The 21,151-nt window shown below is 47.7% G+C and overlaps 1 protein-coding gene and 1 long non-coding RNA gene across 4 annotated transcripts in view; one reads left to right on the top strand and one right to left on the bottom strand.

The window, feature by feature from the left end:
• Window positions 1-21,151, top strand: part of ds (dachsous cadherin-related 1) — a 200,729-nt gene that overhangs the window by 152,822 nt on the left and 26,756 nt on the right. Inside the window, exons 2-3 of the mRNA XM_034318133.2 lie at window positions 7,346-7,526; window positions 12,971-13,450. Coding sequence (XP_034174024.1) covers window positions 7,346-7,526; window positions 12,971-13,450 — 661 coding nt within the window. The remainder of the gene's footprint in view (window positions 1-7,345; window positions 7,527-12,970; window positions 13,451-21,151) is intronic.
• The window catches only part of LOC117601431 (uncharacterized), a 58,757-nt gene that overhangs the window by 35,692 nt on the left and 1,914 nt on the right, over window positions 1-21,151 (bottom strand). The window contains exon 3 of one of the 3 annotated variants that reach the window (XR_004580706.1): window positions 5,987-6,102. The exons of the other annotated variants lie outside the window; for them this stretch is intronic. This is a non-coding gene — a long non-coding RNA (uncharacterized LOC117601431). Of the gene's footprint in view, window positions 1-5,986; window positions 6,103-21,151 lie in introns of those variants that run through there. 3 annotated transcript variants of the gene reach the window in all.

Below are 21,151 nucleotides of genomic sequence, written 5' to 3'. Positions count from 1 at the left end.
CTGGTCGACATCCGCCCACGGTTCGTACATACGTACTGGCCGATTGCAAAGGTAGATTACTAACGAGCTCTTCTGCACCCTAGTATCCTTTCGTGTATGGTTATGAGAGCGGGTGCGACCGATAAAGGACGAAACGAGAGGAAACTGTGAGTAAAGAAAGGCCAATTAACGATCCGTTCGATCGACCGGGGGAATCTTAATGAACGTTGAATTGCTAAAGCGAAAACTTTCGATGGCCGCTCGGTTTCTTCTCGGTGACGTTGCGCTTCTAGTTTCTTCTTCGCCTCGTTATTCAAATAACAATTCTCGGCAATGTTTGTAGAAAGCGAAAAAACGATTCGAGGTTCGGTGACAACGAGACAAACGAGCGCTATTAACCGAATGCCGAATTTACGAAAAATAAACTCCGCTGGCTGGATAAACTCCCCGGTCCCGTGTCGAAGGCAGGGCAAACCGAAAGACTCGCAGGGGAGGCGATAACAAATGGCGGGACGCGCGTCGCGGCGATAGCTTGACAAATATATATTAAACTATTTTAATGAGAAGTGGCCACCATATCTCATCGCAATTACCGGGCACCGACCCGCCGGGGGCCTGGTTCGGTTCGCCGCCCCTCGGCTCCGCTGTTGCACCGCCGCAGAAACACGCATGCCGAGAGCAAAGGTTAAGAGAAGGTCCCATACAGCTTCTTTAAGGAGAAAGAAAAGGTACGAAAACTCGCCTCTTTTGGTTGATCGCGCGGCAAACTGGTCGATCGAAGAAGCATGAAACAGCGATAGTCTGGCGCGTGATCATCGACAGCGCTTACAAGCCGACTGATACCCGTGACATTTCGATATTCCTTATCCAACCCCATAGAAAATCAACGTCGATGAACCCGTTGTACATCGACGACGCGTGGCAGAGTCCGGGAACACGGACAGAGGAAAGTTCGAGCACCGTGACAGGAAGAGGAAAACCGAGGAAAGATAGAAAGAGTTGGAGAAGAACGTAGTCGCGTCTCGCGTCTCGCGACTCTCCAGCCAACAGTGAGTGACAGCTCTATAGAGTTCGTCGGGTTGGTAGCATTGTACGGATTTCCCTTCTTCTACCCTGTTCGCTCTTTCTCTGTTGCGTGGTCAGTTTAGTCACGGCTCTCTTGCGAACTCGTATGAAAAGTCTCATTCGAGACGTTTAGTACCGTCCGTCGAGTCGTGTACGCGTCGAGCTTGATTATTTTCTTGTCGCGGACGTTTTAGGCTACCCTGTTCCCGCCGTCTACAGCTCCCACTCGCCAGTCAATTACGCTGCATTCCGTTTTTCTTCTCTACAGAGAAACCGTCGCGATGCGAACTAGTTCCTCCCCCTACTCGTCGATTAAGGCTGAATTTCTTGTTCACCTGTAATCGTTCTAAACGTGCCGCGATGTAATTACTAAAAGATCCTAAGCGGTCTGTTATCGGGACACAATCGAGTCCCACGCGAACCCCGCAAGAACGTACAAGATCGCCAATTCCAATGGCTGGGGATACGCAATGCACGGCAATGGTTATTGCTAGCCTGGAAAAAAGCCGGGTTCAATTAGTTCGCCAAGAGCGAGTCTCTATTTGGAGATAGGGAACAAAGTTTTGCCACTCGGTACCCGCGTGTTCCATCTCCTTCGTTCTCGTTCTCGTTTTTCCTCTCGGTACTTCGTTTGCTTCTTCTTCTTCTTCTTCTTCTTCTTACCCTTCGTGATTTTTCACCGTGTATTTGCGGCCTACGTGCGGATACAGCCACGACACGCACGCGCTCTCTGAAAGGGAACAAGCCTGGAAGAAGGAAACGGCTAGCAGGAAGAAGAAGGACGGTCGGCCGGATGAACGGAAAAACGACAAAGACGAGAGGCGAGTCCGCGAGAGGTGGCAAACACGCGCATATTTATTTATGCAAACGGAATACGCATCCAGCTAATTGTGCGGTCGCACACCCGCGGTGACTCACGTGACGGCTCCTCTACCCAGCCATCGTTCCTGCATGTCAATTCGCGTGACAAAGGATCATGGTGGTTGTGTCCACCCACGAAAATTTCCAGTTCGCCCTCGAGCTCTCTCCTTCTCTCGTAGATAGGACGGTCTTACAGTTCGCGTGTTCGGATGGTCGCGCAATTAGGCACTCTTACGTGCAAATGGCAGGAATTTTAAATGCGTCAGCCTACAAGCCCGATAAAAACTGTGTAACGTAAACGAGGCAACACCCGCGTTTCCTGGTACTGCATTCGGATACGTTTGTTCCCCGGACGAATCTCGATGTTGCTGACGGACAGGAAGCGGGTGCCGAAGTCGAACGAAGTCGGCTGCAGTGGACGAGGACTGTCAGAGTCCATCAGAGAGTCGGCGAGCCGGGAATACCGAGGATGGCTACCCAGCTTACTCGAGCAACAGCTCTATCTGTCGAGCAGCAGCGGGCAAAAACCGGCGGCCTGCGTGGTCGCACGCACGAGAAGCGGAAAGCACTCGGACGAAGCGACGCGACGGCGGCGGGGGGTTGAGAGTCGAGTTACGGAGAAAAACTCCCTCTGTCGCGTTCGCCAGGGTGGCGGCACCGAGCGAGATTAGGGAGCGAATTTGCATTCGTACAGTAAACATGGTTAACTCGATATTACAAAATGGATTGATTTGTTGCTTTGCTTGATTAATCAGAGAAACGGGTGATAGCGCGAATATCAACAGGCTCGTTAACGAAATAAATCGCGGGCTTTCTCGACCCGCTTAGAGACGATCGCTCCAGTTCATTTCGAGAAGGATTATACGACCGCTCAAAGGAAGATACTACTGCCTTCGAGGATGATTTAGTAACCCAACGAAGTGAAGGATAATCGTATGAAATATCGTTGTGTCGTGTACACGGATGGTGAATAGTTGGGTGTACGCGCGGCATCCTTCACCTCGGGGAATGCCAGACCTTTCGGTAAGCTTAACGCGCGAGAATTTCATACAGTATTAAGGAAGATGCTTTTTCTCAACAAAGAAAACACCGAAAGCCGACCCTATTAGTTGCTCGAATCACTAGTATCAATCAACGAGCGAGAACGTTGTCTCGTCTTCTAGAAGTTTCTACTTAAGACATCATCAAAGATTAAAACAAATCTTTCATCTTGGACCTGCTAGTTGGTCTACTTGATAAATAGCGTTACTGCTAAATAACTAGCGAGCCCAAAATGAAATTGGATCAATCGAAGGGAAGAAAGTTACCGTTCTTATCAACTCTTGGATTGAACTATAAACTTTTCGATCGTTCAATCGAAACGGACGTTATCAAATATTCTGCACAGCACGGAGAAAATTTTCAAACGAACTATATTTAAGTGTAGCAGAGGATCGCGAGCCTTGTAAACCGGTCTAGCAATTACGCGGAAGATCGATTACAGCCTCGTAATGGGCCCTTCTTAAGCGGCGAAGACCTATGAATCTGTACGGACGAAAGTTCATAATTTCCCGTAGTAATTGCTTCATACACGCGAATGCCTACCGAGAAACTCAATTTTTCGTTCGAGATCAGACTCGCGTGCATCGATTATTCCTTCACCTTTTTCCATACAGTGGAAGTCCATTTATTTGAACATGTTAAGGAAAAAAGATGGCTTCGATAATTGGGATGTTCGGATAATAGGAGCTCGCTGATTGCCACGAGTAATTATTTTTTCATTTCAAATAATAATCCAAAGTTCCAGCAAAGTGGTGTATCGTAATCGCCACGCGAACCTCGACAATTCTAGACTCGGTTCGTCGAGTCATTCGCGATTTACCGCAATAACTCGGAGCAGTTGGACAGTTTGTAGTTGTAAGGGACGAGGTGTTAGGTCGTGACACCTTGGTATCCGTGCGAAATCGACAGCACTTTCGACAATGTTGCAAGAGAACGACAGTGACGAGAAAGGCGGAACCCCGTTGTCGACGAAAAGACTAAAAGACTAAAAGGTAGCGGTTGTTGGTGTTCAAAGGCAGAGGCGCGAGCATGCTGAGAGCCTTCCAAGGCAGCGTACTTTATAACCGGTGTAGACAGCCACCGCACGTATAAACGATTCTCTACCTCTACCTTTACCGCGATGGTACTACGTACCTTCGTACCTTCAACATTTGCTTGCTCCAGCTCGTTCCTGTTGCTTCGAGAAACTTGGGAGACCCCATTTTACTTTCAACCGACGTCCGATCACGCGGATGACATTAGTCAAATACTTATTTCTTAAAAAATAAGTTAATCCCCTTATCTACTCGATCATTTACACTCGATTACATTGTTATTCGCTTTTTAGAAATTTAAGGAGAACCGTCCGGTGCTTTCCATTGTTTTCTCGCAGAAAGGGGTAAGCTGGATTTTTCTGTGTGCAAATCAGAACGGGGAAACTCATTGGAAATTCGATAGAGTGTCTGTTCTTTCCATTTATCGAGTATCTACCTTTGTAACCAGAAGGAGGTTTTTGAAAACGCGAGAACCCGATTCCGTGGCAAAAGGGGTGCAAGGTATTTCGTTCGTTGTGCACTGGTATTCAGAGAGAGAGAGAGAGAAGGAAAGGGAGAGCTATGCACGTTGCACGGCCTTTTCGAAGCAAACCCACGGCGGATTGTATTCCGTATCCAGCCCGATTGAAATCGATATTCCCGGCAAGGTCGGCGTGCAACAAAACCAGCTTGAACAATGCACCGGCTGGTATACATTCGCCGAGCACGGGAACAACAGGTAAAACTGCTCGCGATTTAATACACCCCTTTCTCTCTCTCTATCTTTCTCTTTCTTTCTTCCTGCCGTCTCACTTCCATCCTTTGAATTGGGAATCGAAGAAAAACGTGCCACTAAAATTGACGTATAATCGATGAACGAACGGTAAAGAATTGTTGAAAAATTTTCGTCTGCTGTCGCCAATGATGTAGCGGCTTAAGAACGCTTGGGGACGAGTCGGGATTATTCGATAGCCGAGGTGAGATAAGAGGGTGCAATTTAGAAATGCAAATGTAAATTGGAAAATAATGCAGATGCGTGACGAACGTGATGCGAGAAGAACGGTGTATCGCGAGGTAAACGAATAGGAAATTAATCCGTCGCGTCGATAGAAAGTGAAACTATCGTGGCTGGCGATCAGCGAAGTGATTAGATTCGTTGAGAAAATTCTGTACAACTTTGCTTGCAAACAGGATACCTGCCCACGGTTGAACGTATCAGCACGGCTACTTTAATAATTCAACGAACAGAAACGTTTTCGATAGCATCGCTGTTTGGATTAAGCGATAGCTAATACGAGGATTAACGAAGGCGATAAAGCAATGGTAGAAAATAAACGGTGTCCCCGGGCTTGATCGAAAGTGATTCTCTCGCGTTATGACAATAATTCATTGGGACGAGAGTGAAACCTGTCTAGCCGCTTCTTTTGAAAAGGAATAAATAATTCTGTACGAATGGAAATTCTTTTAAAACGGATCGACGTCTTTCTTTTCTACCGCTTACAATTCGTTCAATTTCTTTTTCACTGTTTAACCCTTTTTTTCACCGCGATTCTTGTCTCTTGCTCCCAGCAAGAAACAGAGAGACTAGGGTACAAGCGGCAGAAAGCACGCAATGCCTCTTCAAGGTGGCAACAGTGTTGGCGGGAAAGTTATTCGACCGGCTGCCAGTAAATCATTCTTCGCGGACTCCCGCTTTATTATCTACCGTCTCTTTCTCGAGCCTCCGTTCTCTTCCTTTTTCTCTTTCTTCGCCTACCTCGATGCAACTTTGCCTCTTTCCATCTCACAATCTTTCTATACCTATCTTTGTAGGCATTGCTCGTTTGCTTATTCTTTCCACGCGGGAAAACGCGTGGATGGTTGAACAGATACATACGTTATTCTGCAACGCTTTCGACGCTTAATTACCCGCTGTCCGCTGCTCGTTCGCGTTTAAACCTGTTGAAATAGATCGACTGCTATACCGAGTCATCTAGCGATTCCACCATCTCCTAGAATATGCTGGATATCTTCGATGAACGTTTATTGGCCAACACAATACGTGCCTCGATCGAGAGAAGAAACTTTAAACTGTCATTAAAGCTACTTTTGCCTGAGTTAAAAGGTTCATTATGGCACGAAGTTCGCGTCTCGATTTCCTATCCTGCAAATTACGTCTCATGTTAGTAAATTTACGAGTCGGCTGGTTGCGTTTCGCGGTTACCAATTACCCGGCCGTCGATCGATCCGATCTAATCGAATGTTCGATACCTCGGTTACCCTGCCGATGTGAAAATTAAAAGCGACTACGTTTACGTTTGACCTCGCTTACGTTTAGGCTTGTTTCTTGAATAGCACGAAACGTGAGCTCCGCAAAGAATATTAAAGAAAAAAAAAAAAAAACTTTGATATCAATATTTATCACTTCTTGACACACGTCATCGCAACTCTCTCTTCATTTTTCTTGTTACCATGATTCCACTCTTGTTCCTTGATTAAACGTATACTTATATCATACTCATTCTTAATGGATATCATTCATATTTCTGCACATTTCACACCTCTACGTACTTCATTTCCTGCATCAAACATTATTTTCGGATTACTTAACCGTACTCACGCAACGGAGTCGTGTAAGTAGCTTGGCCCGACGGTGATCAGACGCCTCCGTTCGGTATATTACGAAACGATTCAGTTTTCTTCGAGAAAACAAAGCGCTGCAGCTGCGCTGCAAGCTACCAAAAGAATAAAGAAACAAAAAAAAAAAATACGCTCAACCATTTTCGAGAGCGGCACGCTACGTAACTTGTAATCTATCGAGGGTGAAAGGTGGCGATACGTAGTCGCATAAATAACAAGTGCTGGAAGCACGCAGGCGTCCATCACCGCCTCCACGTCCATCGTTGTAACGTTTCAGCATCCTCGTGTGGGGAGGTGGAGCGGACTGGGCCACCGGCAAATTAGTCACCGGCTCTGCGATTACAAATGGACCACCTCCCTGACGATTCCCGTGTAACCTGCTTTAACCACGCTCAAAGAAATTAACCCTTTCGTACGGGGATACCGTGCAGAGAGCTGTTAAGAAAAATGTGCATATTTTTTGTGTTTTAAATTACTTCCATTCATGATTCACCTTTCTTCGAGCATGTTCCTTAAAAGAAAAAAAGAAAAAGAAAAAAATTTCTACACCTTTATGTCACGAGCACGAAGAAAGTAATTTGATTTACAGTAAGATAATGAAAATTTAAATATCCTTTGCATAAAAATTTTCAGTTTGGAACGGGATCGTACTTTTTATCAGACTTAAGCAACGATTAAGCTCCGCGACGTCCATTCAACTCGCGACTAGAATGTTCCCGCGATTACTTATCGGCGTGCAATTAATTTGAAAACGTCGATGGTTTCAGGTACAAGCGACCGACCCGGATTGCGGCGTGAACGCGATGGTGAATTACACGCTTGCCGCTGGAAGAATGGAAAGCGAACAGCTGATGGTGCGTAGCGATACCGGCGAGATTTGCGTCAGAACACCGTTGGACAGGGAAACCGCGCCCTATCTAGAGATTCCTGTCATCGCCACCGATAGAGGTATGTACACGCTTGTTCTTGCGTTTCTCAAACTACCTGCAATTATTCTTACACTCCGGAAATAGCGTTTTGTAATGCATTCTTTAATTGTCGGAATGAACATCAGATGATTGACAGGATGTGTAACATCATACAAGAAGAGAAGTATGAATCGATATTATTAGAATATTGTGTCCTAGTATTATAGTAAATTCATAATTGAAAGTTGTATATCGTATAAACGAGGACAATGACTGAAGTTTATTGATCCGGCAAATGATCGGCATCGAGCTCGTTACAGTTCCTGGCAAGTTTTTTAGCGATTCACTCGCACTCGGCGTTTAAGTAAATAGAATGGAAGGCCTAGAGAAGAAACGTTAATGGAAAGTAGAATTAATAAGAAGATCAGAGAAAAACAGTGAAGCTGAGACTGGATAAGAGGAAAAGCATTACGAAACAAGATTCGCTTCCTTCGGCAATACAAAAACAGTCTCTATCGCAAGTACCTACTTGACGTGTTGACTATCGTTGGAAAGAAATTTGAAATATTATAGCATTAATATTAACACGTTGACTGACGTATTTTCTATAATTGAATAATACTACACAGGGCGGTTTCCAGTGGGGTAGTCCACGCTTAGAACGGCGATTACCGGTGATTCCCATAGCAGCGAACGCGTTAAAGTCCCCTCGATTAGTTGGCGCGTTTCGTAAAGAATGTTTGTTGACCAAAAATGGAATCGGCGAAGGAGGTAGCGTGCGAACAATGCTTTTCCTCGGTCTTATCGTCGCCTGGTGGAATAGGTGCGAGGCAGAAAGGGGAAGGAAGGATAGGAAGGATAGGAAGGATGCGGAAGGTGCGGTGGTGCGACACAGGCAAGCTAGTGGAAAGAAACAGCGAAGGGAGCCGCGAGGCCGCTTGGACGAGGGAAGAGCTGTAGCTATCGCTTCGCCAGGATCTACTAGCGCTGTAATGGGGTGTATGATTTATGTCGCCGGTGTATGGTGTGCCCATTTTCAACAGCCTCCGTTCAAGCTGCCCCTACGAGCGAGGACAATGACTGAAGTCCATTGATCCGTCGAAGGGCTGGCATTGACCTTGCTACAGGTAGCAGGTTCTTTAACGATTCTCTGGCACGCGGTGTTTCAGTAAATAGAATGTGCAACGCGAAGAAGCAACGTTAATGGAAAGTAGAATTAATAGGGCGATCAGAAAAGGACGAGGCGGAGAAAAAGGAAAGGCACGAAGAAGGAAGTGGATGAAACGCGATAGAGGAGAAAGAAGACAAGGGTACGAATGGAATAGGAGTAAAGGGAAGGAGCTCTATTGTTGACCGCATGCCGTTTTGCAAACAGCAGAACTCCGCGTCCGTAATTGTCGCTCGTTATCGATACGATTGTTCAGCGTGCTACCAGACTCACCGACACCATCGGCACAATAGTACCGCTCGGATATGACGGCAGGGGAACGCGTGGTACCACGCGAACCACAGTCTCGCATGTTCGTGATTTATACCACCTGCTGACGACCCGGGACGTTGTTCTACCCAGAGCCAACTCGAACGAACGCGCCTCGACTTCTCAAGATACGCGATTGCCAGCCACGGAATCAACGCCGAGAGCTTAGCCGCGATAACCATCCGCCAAACACGCGTTAGAAATGCGCCAAAAGGTTAGCATTGCTTCGAGTTTCTCCTGGAATTTGTTGTGCAAGCGAATGGATATGAGGATTCGAGGAAGAATTAACTCGTCGTGATATTTATTTGCTCCTTTATCGTCTTACAAGGGGAACTACCTAAGTGTTAGACTCACTTATTAATGAAACTTTGCCAGCTTGTAGAGCTCGTCGAGCTGAACACGCCTATACCCCCTTTTGGGGGCAGACGGCTAATTGTTTAAAAGATATTAACAATTACAGTTAGTTACTCCTTACATTCTGAAGTATGACAAACCCACACATACAACTTGCAATCCTTGGTTCCCAATATTTTTTTTTATTTTATGATAATTTGTCTCTTTTTGAATAACTGTTACATAAAAATTATCATAAAAAAAAATTTTAAAAAGTGTTGGGAACCAAGGATTTGAACCGAGGACCTTTAGTTTGCGAGTCATGTGTTTAACCACAGAGCGGATCCATGACTTACAATCTGAAGGTCCTCGGTTCAAATCCTTGGTTCCCAAATTTTTTTTTTTTTTATGACAATTTTTATGTAACAATTATTCAAAAAGAGGCAAATTATCATATAAAAACAAAAAAATTTTTTGGGAACCAAGGATTTGAACCGCGGATCTCTAGATTACGAGTTGTATGTGTGAATTTGTCATACTTCAGAATGTAAGGAGTAACTAACTGTAATTGTTAATATCTTTTAAACAAAAAGGGGGTATAGGCGTGTCTACAAGCTGGCAAAGTTTTATTAATAAGTGAGTGTAACACTTGGGTAGGTCTCCGTATTAGAGCGAACCAACGACACCCTAACCATTTCTGATCATCGATTACCTATAGTTTAAGACGATTCCAACGGAAAATCTGGTTTGTCTCTGATCGAATTGCAGCGGGAACATGTTCTTGGATAAGAGTAACGATAATCGCAAACTGGACGGTTTATCGCCGTTAATAGTGGCGGATAACGGTACAAGCAGCTCGATAATTCTTGACCACGAGTAGTCTCGCTTTGAATCGTGTAAGAGATCCGCAAATGGCTAGATGATACGCATACCGATAGACTTCTTTACCAGAGCTGCTTTGTTTAGATGTGGGAGAACTTGACCATACGCGTTACTCCCTCGGGGGGCCAAAGAAAATAAATCTAAAGATACTATGTACAAGTACAGTGGATTCTTGCTAAAGGATTCTACATCATATTAATTTTCTTCTTTTCTTTGCGATAAATCATTTGGTTGACGGAGTGCACGAACGAGCAAAGATTTCAGTGTAATTTTGACAAAAGCACCACGTTTCATCGTGGCGCAGAGTAAAAATCTTCCTGACGAGGCAGGATGCGCGCATTCGTTGCTGAACAATGCGACGAATGGCCGGATAACATCTGGAGATTTCGGTCCGGAGCGTCGCGAACTTGACGAAACAGAGACTGGGCTCGATGTTATCTTTCTTTCTGGAAATTGTGCATTACGTGGTGTACATGCGAAACGGTTTGCTCATCTTGATGCACGTGCTGCGATCAACGTACAGAAATGCAAAGGAAGGCGTGGCCACGGTCGGAGCTGAACTTCCTGAAAGTCGGCGGTGACTTTATTGACACTGATCTCGTAAATCTTTCAGACCCGACTCCCACAATGGACAGTCTTTCCATTGCTTTCTTGTTGGTTTCCGCGATCGCACGACCAACCTCTCATTCTCATCAAACAGCCAAGAATTCTGTGAATTTATCGAATTCCATCGTTCTTAAACATCATTTGCAATTATATTAAAGTCCTTAAGCGGTCTCGACGGGTTACGTTATAAATCTCTGTTTACCAATTCGATTGAGCACCGCTGGCTAACAGTGACCGCATAAATCTTTCGAAGGCTCCGTATCCTGTGCCGCGCGAACCTCGAAAAAGGATTCGTCCCGACGATCGACCGCGTGAAATTAAAAAGCGGCTATCGTACACCCATGTGTACCTATATAACGCGTTAGAGTGTCGTTGACCTACGTCCAGGAAGCGATCGTACTCCGGACGAGGCGCGGACATCCACTTCTGGATATTCGGTTTTATACGATCGTTAATTTGATCGATCTTCGAGGTCCAGGTGCGCGAGGAATGTCGGAGACTCGTTTCGAACGGAGCAAAGCAGATGAGAGACGCGGGAGTGGGTCGATAGAGAAATTAGGGGTGCATTTCTTCGAGGGAATTCGCGTGGCCCGAAGATCGGCATTTCGATACCTCCACAAGTCGTACGGAAGGTACCTCGCCGCGCCGCGTTCTGCAGAGAGACGGCCGAAGAAGAGAAGGTAGGGGAACGAAAAGGGAAAGGATGAGAAGGTAAAGAGAAGAAGAGAAGCACCAAGCCGAAGAACCGAGTGGACTGGCCCCTTGACGCATGACTCCAATGACACTCGTACCTATAAATCTCGTCGCGGTCCGAGCTCCGCACAACCGAGTCCATATATTACTATGAGTTACGGGTGTAAACCGTTTAAACATCGGATTACCCGTTTTACATACTGTCTTTAATATTAACACTTGCGTCGGGGTTCGGTTAAATCAGCTTGGTCGAAGTAGCAGCAGCAGCAACCAGAACAGCCGCCGCGTTATCGCATTCGCGCTCGCGTTCGTTTGCCCCCTCTCGATCGAGCGCAGCGCACCGTCTCGATTAATTAATCCGTGTAGTCGTCGGTTCGACGAAAGGTAAAGGGGATCGCGATTAGGCTTCGACGGATAACGTGATTTACGGATAGGGATCGAAGAGAAGCGTTATTATCGACCGTCAAAGACCGTATATCAGTCTTGTACGAAGAAAGGCGATACTTCAACGGGCTAACGAATTATTAGCGCGCGAACGACTTTTCTCATTTTTCTTTTATACTTTTATCCCCGAAGACGCCAAACAACAAAGCGATCAGGCTCGCTGTTAACGACGAGTAGCGCGAGTCGCCGGCATATTGATCGATCGATCCGTCCGTGTAATTGCTCGAAAAGCAGCACGACCAGAAAAGAGAAGATCGGGTTGGGACACTGTTGGCCACGCGGCCCGTTCGAGCGCACCGAGAAATTCCACTCGTTTGAAATATTACCGCGAACGCATTACCCTGCTCCGGGGGTAAGAAGTTTCTTCGTCGACGAAATAACGCGAGTGCGACGAGCATCGTAACTGGAGAAAGCGAAAGAGAGAAAAATGAAAGGAATGGTCTTTGAGGTGTATATGTGAAAGAAAAGAGAGAAAGAGAGCAAGAGGTGGGAGAAGCTGATTGGCTTCGAAAAAAGGCAATGGTACTACAGGGCGCTGGTGATTTATGTCGACCGGCTCCAACAGTCCACGTAGATTCGTTCTCTACGCCGGCTAATACCCCGACATTATTTGGCTCGATAAGAGGATTTCATCCAGGAATGAAATAAACATAATCGCTGAGGTTCGCACTCGTGGTCCTGCTGGCCAAAGTTTTACATACAGTGATTCCCAACTTCGTACCTTCTTGCATTCCATTATCCAATATAATGGTAACAAGGATAGCGAAAATTGCGCGTATCAACGATAACCATCGTGAAAATAACTTTGATAATGCAATGAGTAAGCACTTTATCTCGACTGACAAGCAGAAAGTTGTTAACCGCCACGGGCGATCGCATGAACGCGTTCGAAAATTGCCAAGCATCGTGATCCCACTGTTTTTCCTACGTATACTAACGACAATTATTCACAACTGTCAATTATTAGAGTATGTGTAACTAACTTGGAAATATCTGATATTTCGAGCCAGTCCACAGTGTGTAATATCGAGAATTATTTTCTGTTACAGGAGGCCTGAGTACCGTAGCCATCGTGAGAGTCCAAGTGACCGACGTGAACGACAATCGTCCAATCTTCGAACCCCGCAAGTACAACGTCACCGTGAAAAGCGACAGTCCGATACAGGGTGCGATTTTGAGGTTGGTAGCGACGGATCTGGACGCGGGACTGTTCGGTCAAGTGGCGTATCGAATCACGAACGGCAACGAAGCCGGTGTTTTCCAAATCGATCGCAACACCGGTGAGCTTCAGGTGGCGAGGCCGAGTCTGTTGTCCCGCTCGTTGCTGCATCAATTGAACGTAACGGCAACCGACGCGGCTGGTCTGAAGAGTACCTTCGACGCCGAAGTTCGAATCACCACGTCATCCCCGGGGCACAGGATAGCCGGTTGTGACAAACCACGATACACCGTCACGGTAAAGGAGACCATTCCTCAGAACAGCGTGGTTGCCGGCGTGAAGGATGGAGCCGCGTCCTCTTCGCCGTCAGGTATGTTGGTATTTCCTTGTTGTCAGAGGCGCCGTTATCGATTTCCGGTGGAGAAGAGACGCGCGGAGAAGGCTCGATCGGCAGAGTTTGAAAAGGCATCGGTAGAACGGTTGCACCGCTTCGCTGGTCGATGGCCGGTGGTGAATGCATCGAAAACGTATTCCACGCGCGGCGTTACCGCGTTAGCATAGTCGCGTCACGAGAAAACGCCGGCGACGTAGCGAACGCCCACGTGTTTGTGTACGTGCAACTACGTGGAACCACGCTTCTATAAGGACAGTCTCTTCCCTTGACTGTTCCGTGTCTTTACCTTCCGTCCATCCGGTGAACCGTTCCGTCTCTGAGGAACGAAACCGAATTTCAGGAAATGAAAACAGGTGGTGAAGATTTTTTTTTTTCCTTGGTTATTAAATCTTGAACATCTCTTGCCGTTTGGTAGGACGAGGAAGGAGACGGAAAAAGGGTAAGGTGGCGGTGGTTCTCGAAGGGTTGGCAGGGCAGGGTGGGGTTGTACGGGGAAGAAGAAGAAAGGTAAAGGCGGGAGAGGTACGTATCCGTGTTTCCACACTGGTGGTACATCCGATGCAAGATACGGCGCGTCACGACCTGCGCTCACCGCGCCATATACCCGATGCACCGTGTAAAGTGTCTCGTGGCGTATCGACCGGCACGATTCGCTACGTTATAGGCTCAAGAATGGTGGATAGTTTACACGACGGTGCCTTACCGGTGGTCGTATTGTTCGGCCGGCATGGCCCGCATATGCAGCCTGTTGCATATCAATGCGCGCGAACCTCTAGTGTGTTCCACCTTCGTCGAGGGACCACGTCGTCGTCGTCGTCGTCGTCGTCGTCGTCGTGGTTCGTTCTCTTTCGCTCCGACCGGACGGATCTCTTCTTTCGCTCAGTCTCCAGGTCGTCTTGCGTGTTCCGTTCCGTTCCGTTCCGTTCCATCTCTTTTCGAAACAGAGACAGAGACAGAGATTCTCTTATAGAGAAGGCTCGAGGAACGTGGGCCGCGCTATCTAAGGTTAAAAAGTATCGTGACCCTGTCGGACGCATGGCCCCGATTCCCGCCAGATCGCGATCCTCCTTCGAACGTCTTCCGTTCAGAAATGGTAAACGCGTTTTTCGAATTCCTTCTGGTAAATCACCGAGACGACAACGGGACCGAAAATTTTCACAAAATATATTTTACTTGGACCTGTACCGGGCGAGTTTGAGAACGCGTGTTCATGGTTGTTCGATGTACGTCGAGGCCGATCGATCCGGCGATTTCGGAACGTGGCTTCCAATCGGCCACGCGTCCACGCGAGAACCTGTTCGCACGGAAGATCGAGACATGGCACTCGGGCCCACAATATTTGACACACGGCAGCCAATCAGATTATCAGATTAAAGTCGGTCGAGCCGACGGGGCGATCGTCGGCACAGGTGCGATTCATTTTGTGCCAAAGAAAAAGAGAGAGAGATAGACATAAGAGATTCTCGTTGCATCTTCTCACCGTTATTTTACGACACCTGTTTCGACGCGAACAACCCTCTGCGAAGATTGCTCTCGGCTCGCAAACTCGCGGTCACGCTTTGCCCCGACTAAACTCTCGTTTTAGAGAAACGATTTGCATAATTATTGTGCAGAACGGCGCAGTGTCCGGGACGTTAACGGCGTGTTCATTAATTTCGTATTTATTGCGGAACATCGAATCGCGTTATCGGATCGTCGACGAAGGACCCGCTTTACGAGCACCTGTTCTGATAACGCTGGCCCCGTGTTCCCTTTCTGGAAATACGAAAGACAAGCGAGGTCGTTAGAGGGGCGCATTGATCGTCGAGGAAGCAAAGGTCGTTAAAAGAAACTTTGATGGAAACAATTCTTCCTTTAGGGAGAAATCGGGGGGACCGTGAGTCGAATCCGCTAGTCATCTACCCGTACGGTTCATTCCATAAAACTTGGCGACAAAGTGAGGAACGCGCTTCATTTTACGGCCGCGTTTATGGTACCTGGCGGACGATCATCGGCTAGAAAGACGACCGTTCTTATCTTATCCGCGGAACGAGCGACCGCTTTCAACTTTTCACGGCTTTCCAATTGCGGCCCTTAGATTAGAAAGGTGTTCTGCAATCGCGGCAATCGAGATGAGAAAAAACCAGCAGACTGGTTTGAAAGAAGTTGACTCGATATACATCGATCGGACGAAAGGGTTTCGTTTGTTCGTGGAAAACGTATTAATCTATCGGAGAGTTCTCGATACCATGTCCATCTGGGTACAAGCGAATCGTTGCTGTCCAACAACGTGGAATATCTCGCTGGAAAGGAATTACGTAATGCCCTGCTGATAAGGTACCGTTCGACGCAGTGAACTCTACTTTAATCCTTTGATCGAAAGTAACGAGATCGAGTTACGCGGTGTAATCTCCCGGTACTTCTCTCGATTCAACGTTTTCGAAGCCTGAGATTCTTGTCCGAAGGGAATGCGCTTCGAAAGAGCGAAAGGGAAGCTTGTTACAAGCTGAACGAGAGAGTAGGAGAGAAGAAGAGAAGGATAAGGAGAAAGAGAACCGTCGCCGTCGTCGTCGACGTCGTCGAGGTCGCATAAATCGTCGCGAGTCGGATACCGAGCAGCCGAACGCAAGCCGCCATTGTCCAGGACTTTTTGCCCTTCTATCTTCCCTTCTCTCTCTGCCTCTTCTCCTCTTGCAATCTGCTGTTCCTTGTTCGTTCGACGCTGCCGCTACGAAACTGCACTCTTTGCATACGCTTTAAATATCACCGGTCTGCTGGCTTTGAGGGCTCCCAGAGCGCGTCTTTCCCTCTTCTGCGCTCCTTTTCGAAGGTACCGAACGAGAAAGTGGACCGAACCAGACGATGGACGTCGAAGGGAAGCCGAAACCAAGTCCCTCTCTCGTTTTCTGCTTCATTTTTCCTCAGTCGACTTGCATCGGCTCTCTGCAAGCGATGCAACTCGAATTCAAATATCGCATTCTGACGCGTGTCCACATTCTCATCCCTCGACAGAATCGTTTACGTAAATACCGAGTCTGCTTTGCTCTAATTGAAGGGATTGCGACAAGAAAAATCTCCATAACCTCTGGAAAAACGAACTTAAGCTTTCGAAAATGAGCACCGTGATTAGCAATCTTATCCAGTCGGCACGTCGTTAGTTTTTAACGAATTTAACGACGACACCGTATAAAAAGCAACGGTGTAGCGGAGTCGTTTTAAAGCGCCTATAAAGATACACGAAGATATAATTCCAGGCTCGATTCGGTCGTTACGGGCTTGATTACGAGTTTCGACCAGTTCGATTGAATTAAAAGCAGACGCGAACAGGAAGCGGGATAGTTTCTTTTACCCCGATGAGTAAAAGAACCCTTTTACCCCTTTCCCCGCGTGTTCGTCGCTGCTCACTTTTGTTCCTTTTCTTCCCTCTTCGTCCTTTCCGTGCGGTCTCGTGCTTGCATCGTGCTTTCGCCAGACTTGCAAATTTCAGGGGGTCCAGCGTTCTCTGTAACTTTGCATCCCGCAGGAGTACGAGCGAGCAAACCTAAACCAAGCTGCGAGATCCGCGGTTACAGATAGCGAGGACTCTCTGCCACGGCAGGACGAATGCTCACAGTCTGATTTGCGTAATTCCGTTCGTGGAATTTCATGTTCTCTTATTCGAAGAGAACTCCGTGGCCCTGCGTGTACGTCGTTTTGGATAGAAAGAGAAACGATTTTACGTTCATCGTTCTCGTTAGGAAGAAAGTTCTCTAAAAATCATCGATAATATTCTGAAAAGAAAAATTCCACGGGGCATAAGATCGATTGTTCGACAATCTCATCTAGGATTAGCCCGCGGTAATTCTGCTGCCTGTAGGTTGTAAGAGAGGATAAAGGGGATCGAATCGGCGAAGGATCGGAGAAGCAGTGAGAAAAAGATATATGGATGAGCGCGTGCATGCACGTAGAACGGATAAGGGGACCCTCCGCTCTGTAGACGGTGAGATGGTAAACGGCGATAAGAAGGCGCGAGATAAGAGTGGAGAAGGTGCATCATAGGGCTCCGCGTACGAGGAAAAGAGTAGCCCTACCTTCTATCGCGGCCTTCTTGCTAGCTGATCGTGCCTCGTAGCCCTATCCCTATCTGTGTATCTATATGTTCGCGCACACGCATACACCTACGTGGCCAACAGAGCCGACACAAGCACAAGCAAGTACGCGCGAACAGCCGTTTACACGCGAACCTGTCCGCGCGAAAGCCATCCCATCGTCTCGCGATTTCTGCAACGCCCGTCGACTTTTCCCGTCCGCGATCGGCCTCGACGCGATCGCACAACACCCGTCTTCGAGCTCGCCGAGGATGTGCTTTTCCTTTCTCTCCGACTCGCAGGGCATTCGAACGATTTATATCGCGATAGATCGCTGGAGAAGCGTGAAAGCCACGGACCACGCTCGAACGTCGCGCTGTCTGCCGATCCCGGAACACGCTGACGCGAGTGAACCGAGGGAAAGGAAGAAATTTGTTTCAATTTCAACCTTTCCAAGCAGAGGAAGAACGTTTCTCGCGATCGATACCCCGTGGTGGCTAAACAATACGCTAGCCACACCCGTTGCTTATTAAACCGTCTTTACGAACTCGAACTCGGCGAATTTCTTCACCGACCGGTGTTTCACACGCGCGATCTCAGCCTTCCTCGAACTTTCTCATGATTTCTGATGGAACGGATCGAGGAATACAGATTTTTCTCTGTTTAGGATTGGTAAACAGATTACACTAACACATATAGAAGCTTAAAACCGTGTTAAGTATAATAAATCGAGTCGTGAATGCCTCGAGACTCTCATTACGACTGATGATGGTATAGCAATGGCACTGTGGATAGCGTAATCGCCTATGAACACCACATTCGACTTCCATTCCTAACCCTTTCCTGCCGTCGATCGCGGCGAACCGTAGTCTCGACACTGGCTAACGTCAGCCTTATTGTCAGCATCAATTGTCTTGTCGTTCTTGCCGCTTCTAAGCCTTCTCTTCTTCTTCTTCTTCTTCTTCTTCTTCTTTTTCTGACGCACGTTGGTCGACCATGCCAGACCATTTAGCCGCATCCGTGCAACGAGACGTTTTACGCGTGTATAAAGCTCTATTCGTTTGTTTACCGGTCTCGATGCTGCGTTTCTTGCGCTATTGTGCGCCTCGAACACGTTCTCTTCGCTCACTCGACCATTGAGTAACAGAGAAAGAGAAAAAGCTTCGGGTCGACCATTTACGCGAACCTGTACTCTTCTACTATGATTCGTACCTTTGTATCTACCTCGATTCCGACGCTGCTGTTTGCTGTATAATTCTGAAATTCGAATGCCTCGCGTACGTTGCGCGATAAGGGTGTTGACGCGTTAAATAGAAGGACACGGAAGGAAGAACGATAGCGGAGGAGGAAAGAGGAACGGGCGAGGCCGCCGTCAACGACAGCATACCTTTACCACGGTATCGCTTCTTCATCGCATTCGTCGCGTCGTTGAACGCTACCGTGGCTCACCGCTAATCATCATTATTTAATTACGAGGTCGTTTTTCGTAACGCGAACGAAAAGTGTCGGTGGTTCGCGCAGGCACGTCGCCTATCGTCGTCGGGATAGCCGACGTCCATTCCATGGACGATTTTCGTAAATCTGGTTTAGTGCTGGCAGGTCAGGTTGGAATTCGAGACACGTAGGGACGAAGTGAATCGGTTTCTGCACGGTTTTACGAGCACTGCTGGCCTGGAGACGTCGTTAAACCGGCGACGATGACGAACCGACGAGAGACGGTAGCGTCTCAGTTCGCTTCGAGACACTACTGCCATGCCGGTGAAAGGAAGACCATTAAATTATTACCAAACGTTTCTTCTCTATTTCGACCGTTCCTCCGGGCCATTTCTTCTAAACTGTATTTACCGTTCCCCCCAATTAACGAACCGTCCGATTCGATCCTTCCTCGCTGCTTCCCGAGATCGCGCCTATCTCGATCGTTGCTATTACCCGGCCTACCTCTCGTCCAATTAAAAATCCACGAATTTATGCAAACGGTCAGCCTTTTATTGGCCGCCGCGACCAGACCACGGGACATTCCGAAATCGATCGCGCTGGATACCGTGTCGAGAATTGTAAGCGCGAAATCGACGAGGAGAGGCGGACGCTACGTTTTGGGGGAAATCTTGAAGGGGGGATCCTCGTAATTCGACGGACGGCCCCAGCCAACCCGCCGTTTCGATGGCCGTGAAGGAAAAAGGGAAGCGAACGAGGTGACGAAGCGTTCGCCGAAGGGCTTTCCTCGGGACTCGTAAAGGCCGTGCCGCTGTTGAACAGCTCCGGAGCATCGAGCGACCTCTCGAACGGCCCGTTACGAGCTAATTAGCAAAATAAGAGAAACGCTCTGTGAGGTATAGCTGGCCAGCATAGGCAACAGAACTCGTGCCTCCTTATACGGCGTGATCGAATCGTCGTTCTCTGTAATTTATCGCGAGTTTTCTTCGCCCGGAATGTTCCTCCTCGTGAAACTCGGTACACCGGTTTTTTCTGCCGCCCCTAACCGCTCTGTTTTCTTATTTTCCTTCTTCTTCGTCGATCGACGAGAGAGCAATTAAACGGCGATGCTTAGAGAGACGAATATCTCCCGTAGGCCGAGCCGTTATAACTGCTGCTACGACTCGGCTGAAAAATCCTATAATCGTGCATGATAGGATTATAAGCGTCCCGTCTCGGTGATTACTGTTTCTAATTAACCAAACGATGCAAGTTTTGCATCGTGGTGGAACGCTTTAAATAGATTGCCGGTGAAACGAGGTACGAAGACATCGCGATTTCAGGTGTAACCTTGCGTTTTCAGCGTTCGAGCAATGCCGTCGAGAGAATTAACCTCGGAGAACGGCAAGCAGAACAGCCAGCAGTTGTTCGATCGTTTCTTACTTCGGCAGAGTACCATTCTGCACGCGACGATCGAACGAGAACCACTTAATGGAACGTTTCTTCGCCGCGTGCTTTAGCGTCGCTGTTTATTAACGCTAGAAAACGTTCAGCCCGTGGCTGTTTCCTCTAAACAAGTCGAGAATTCAAGGCAAGCTATGCGAATCAATTCGAACGCGAGCGCACGATATCGATTAAACGGTTTTTAGCTGTTCGTCACCCGCGGCGAATCGACGAGGAAAAATTTCGTTCTCGTCCGTGTTCTACGCTGGCCGAGTCAACGGAGAAGAACGTCTCGCACGTGAGAACCAGCCGAGCGGAAGCAGGACAAGCGCTATCGTCGTCGATGAAGGACGAACAGAGAGGAACGGAGCAAAGGGACGAGGGAAGGAAGAAAAGGAACACGGGAACGGGAGTCAAGGAACTAGAAATGAATTCCATTTGTGCGATTGAGAGAGAAGCTACGGAGAACGGGGGATCGGACGAGGAGAAACGGAAAAGGAGAGGGCAGGATAAAAAGGGCTGGCACGACGTCGGTCGCGAGGAACACGCCGTTCAAAGGGTTACCTTGCCCCGTGGTAGACCGAATCGAAGAGAAACGAGTAGTTGATAAACGAAACTGAAACTGGCGAACGGAAGACGCGGATGGATCGTGAAAGGATCGATGATAGGATATAGAGGCCACCTTGCGATAGGACGCGTTGCACAGGTACCGCATGTGTAAAAGAAGCTAGCCAACGATTGGAATCTCGCGACGATCGATTTAAATCACCGCGCC

The sequence above is a fragment of the Osmia lignaria genome, chromosome 6 (genome assembly GCF_051020975.1).
Source record: "Osmia lignaria lignaria isolate PbOS001 chromosome 6, iyOsmLign1, whole genome shotgun sequence".
Classification (NCBI taxonomy): Eukaryota; Metazoa; Arthropoda; class Insecta; order Hymenoptera; family Megachilidae; genus Osmia; species Osmia lignaria.
Note: the sequence above shows the minus strand (reverse complement) of the source record. Positions and strands in the feature narration are given on the sequence as shown.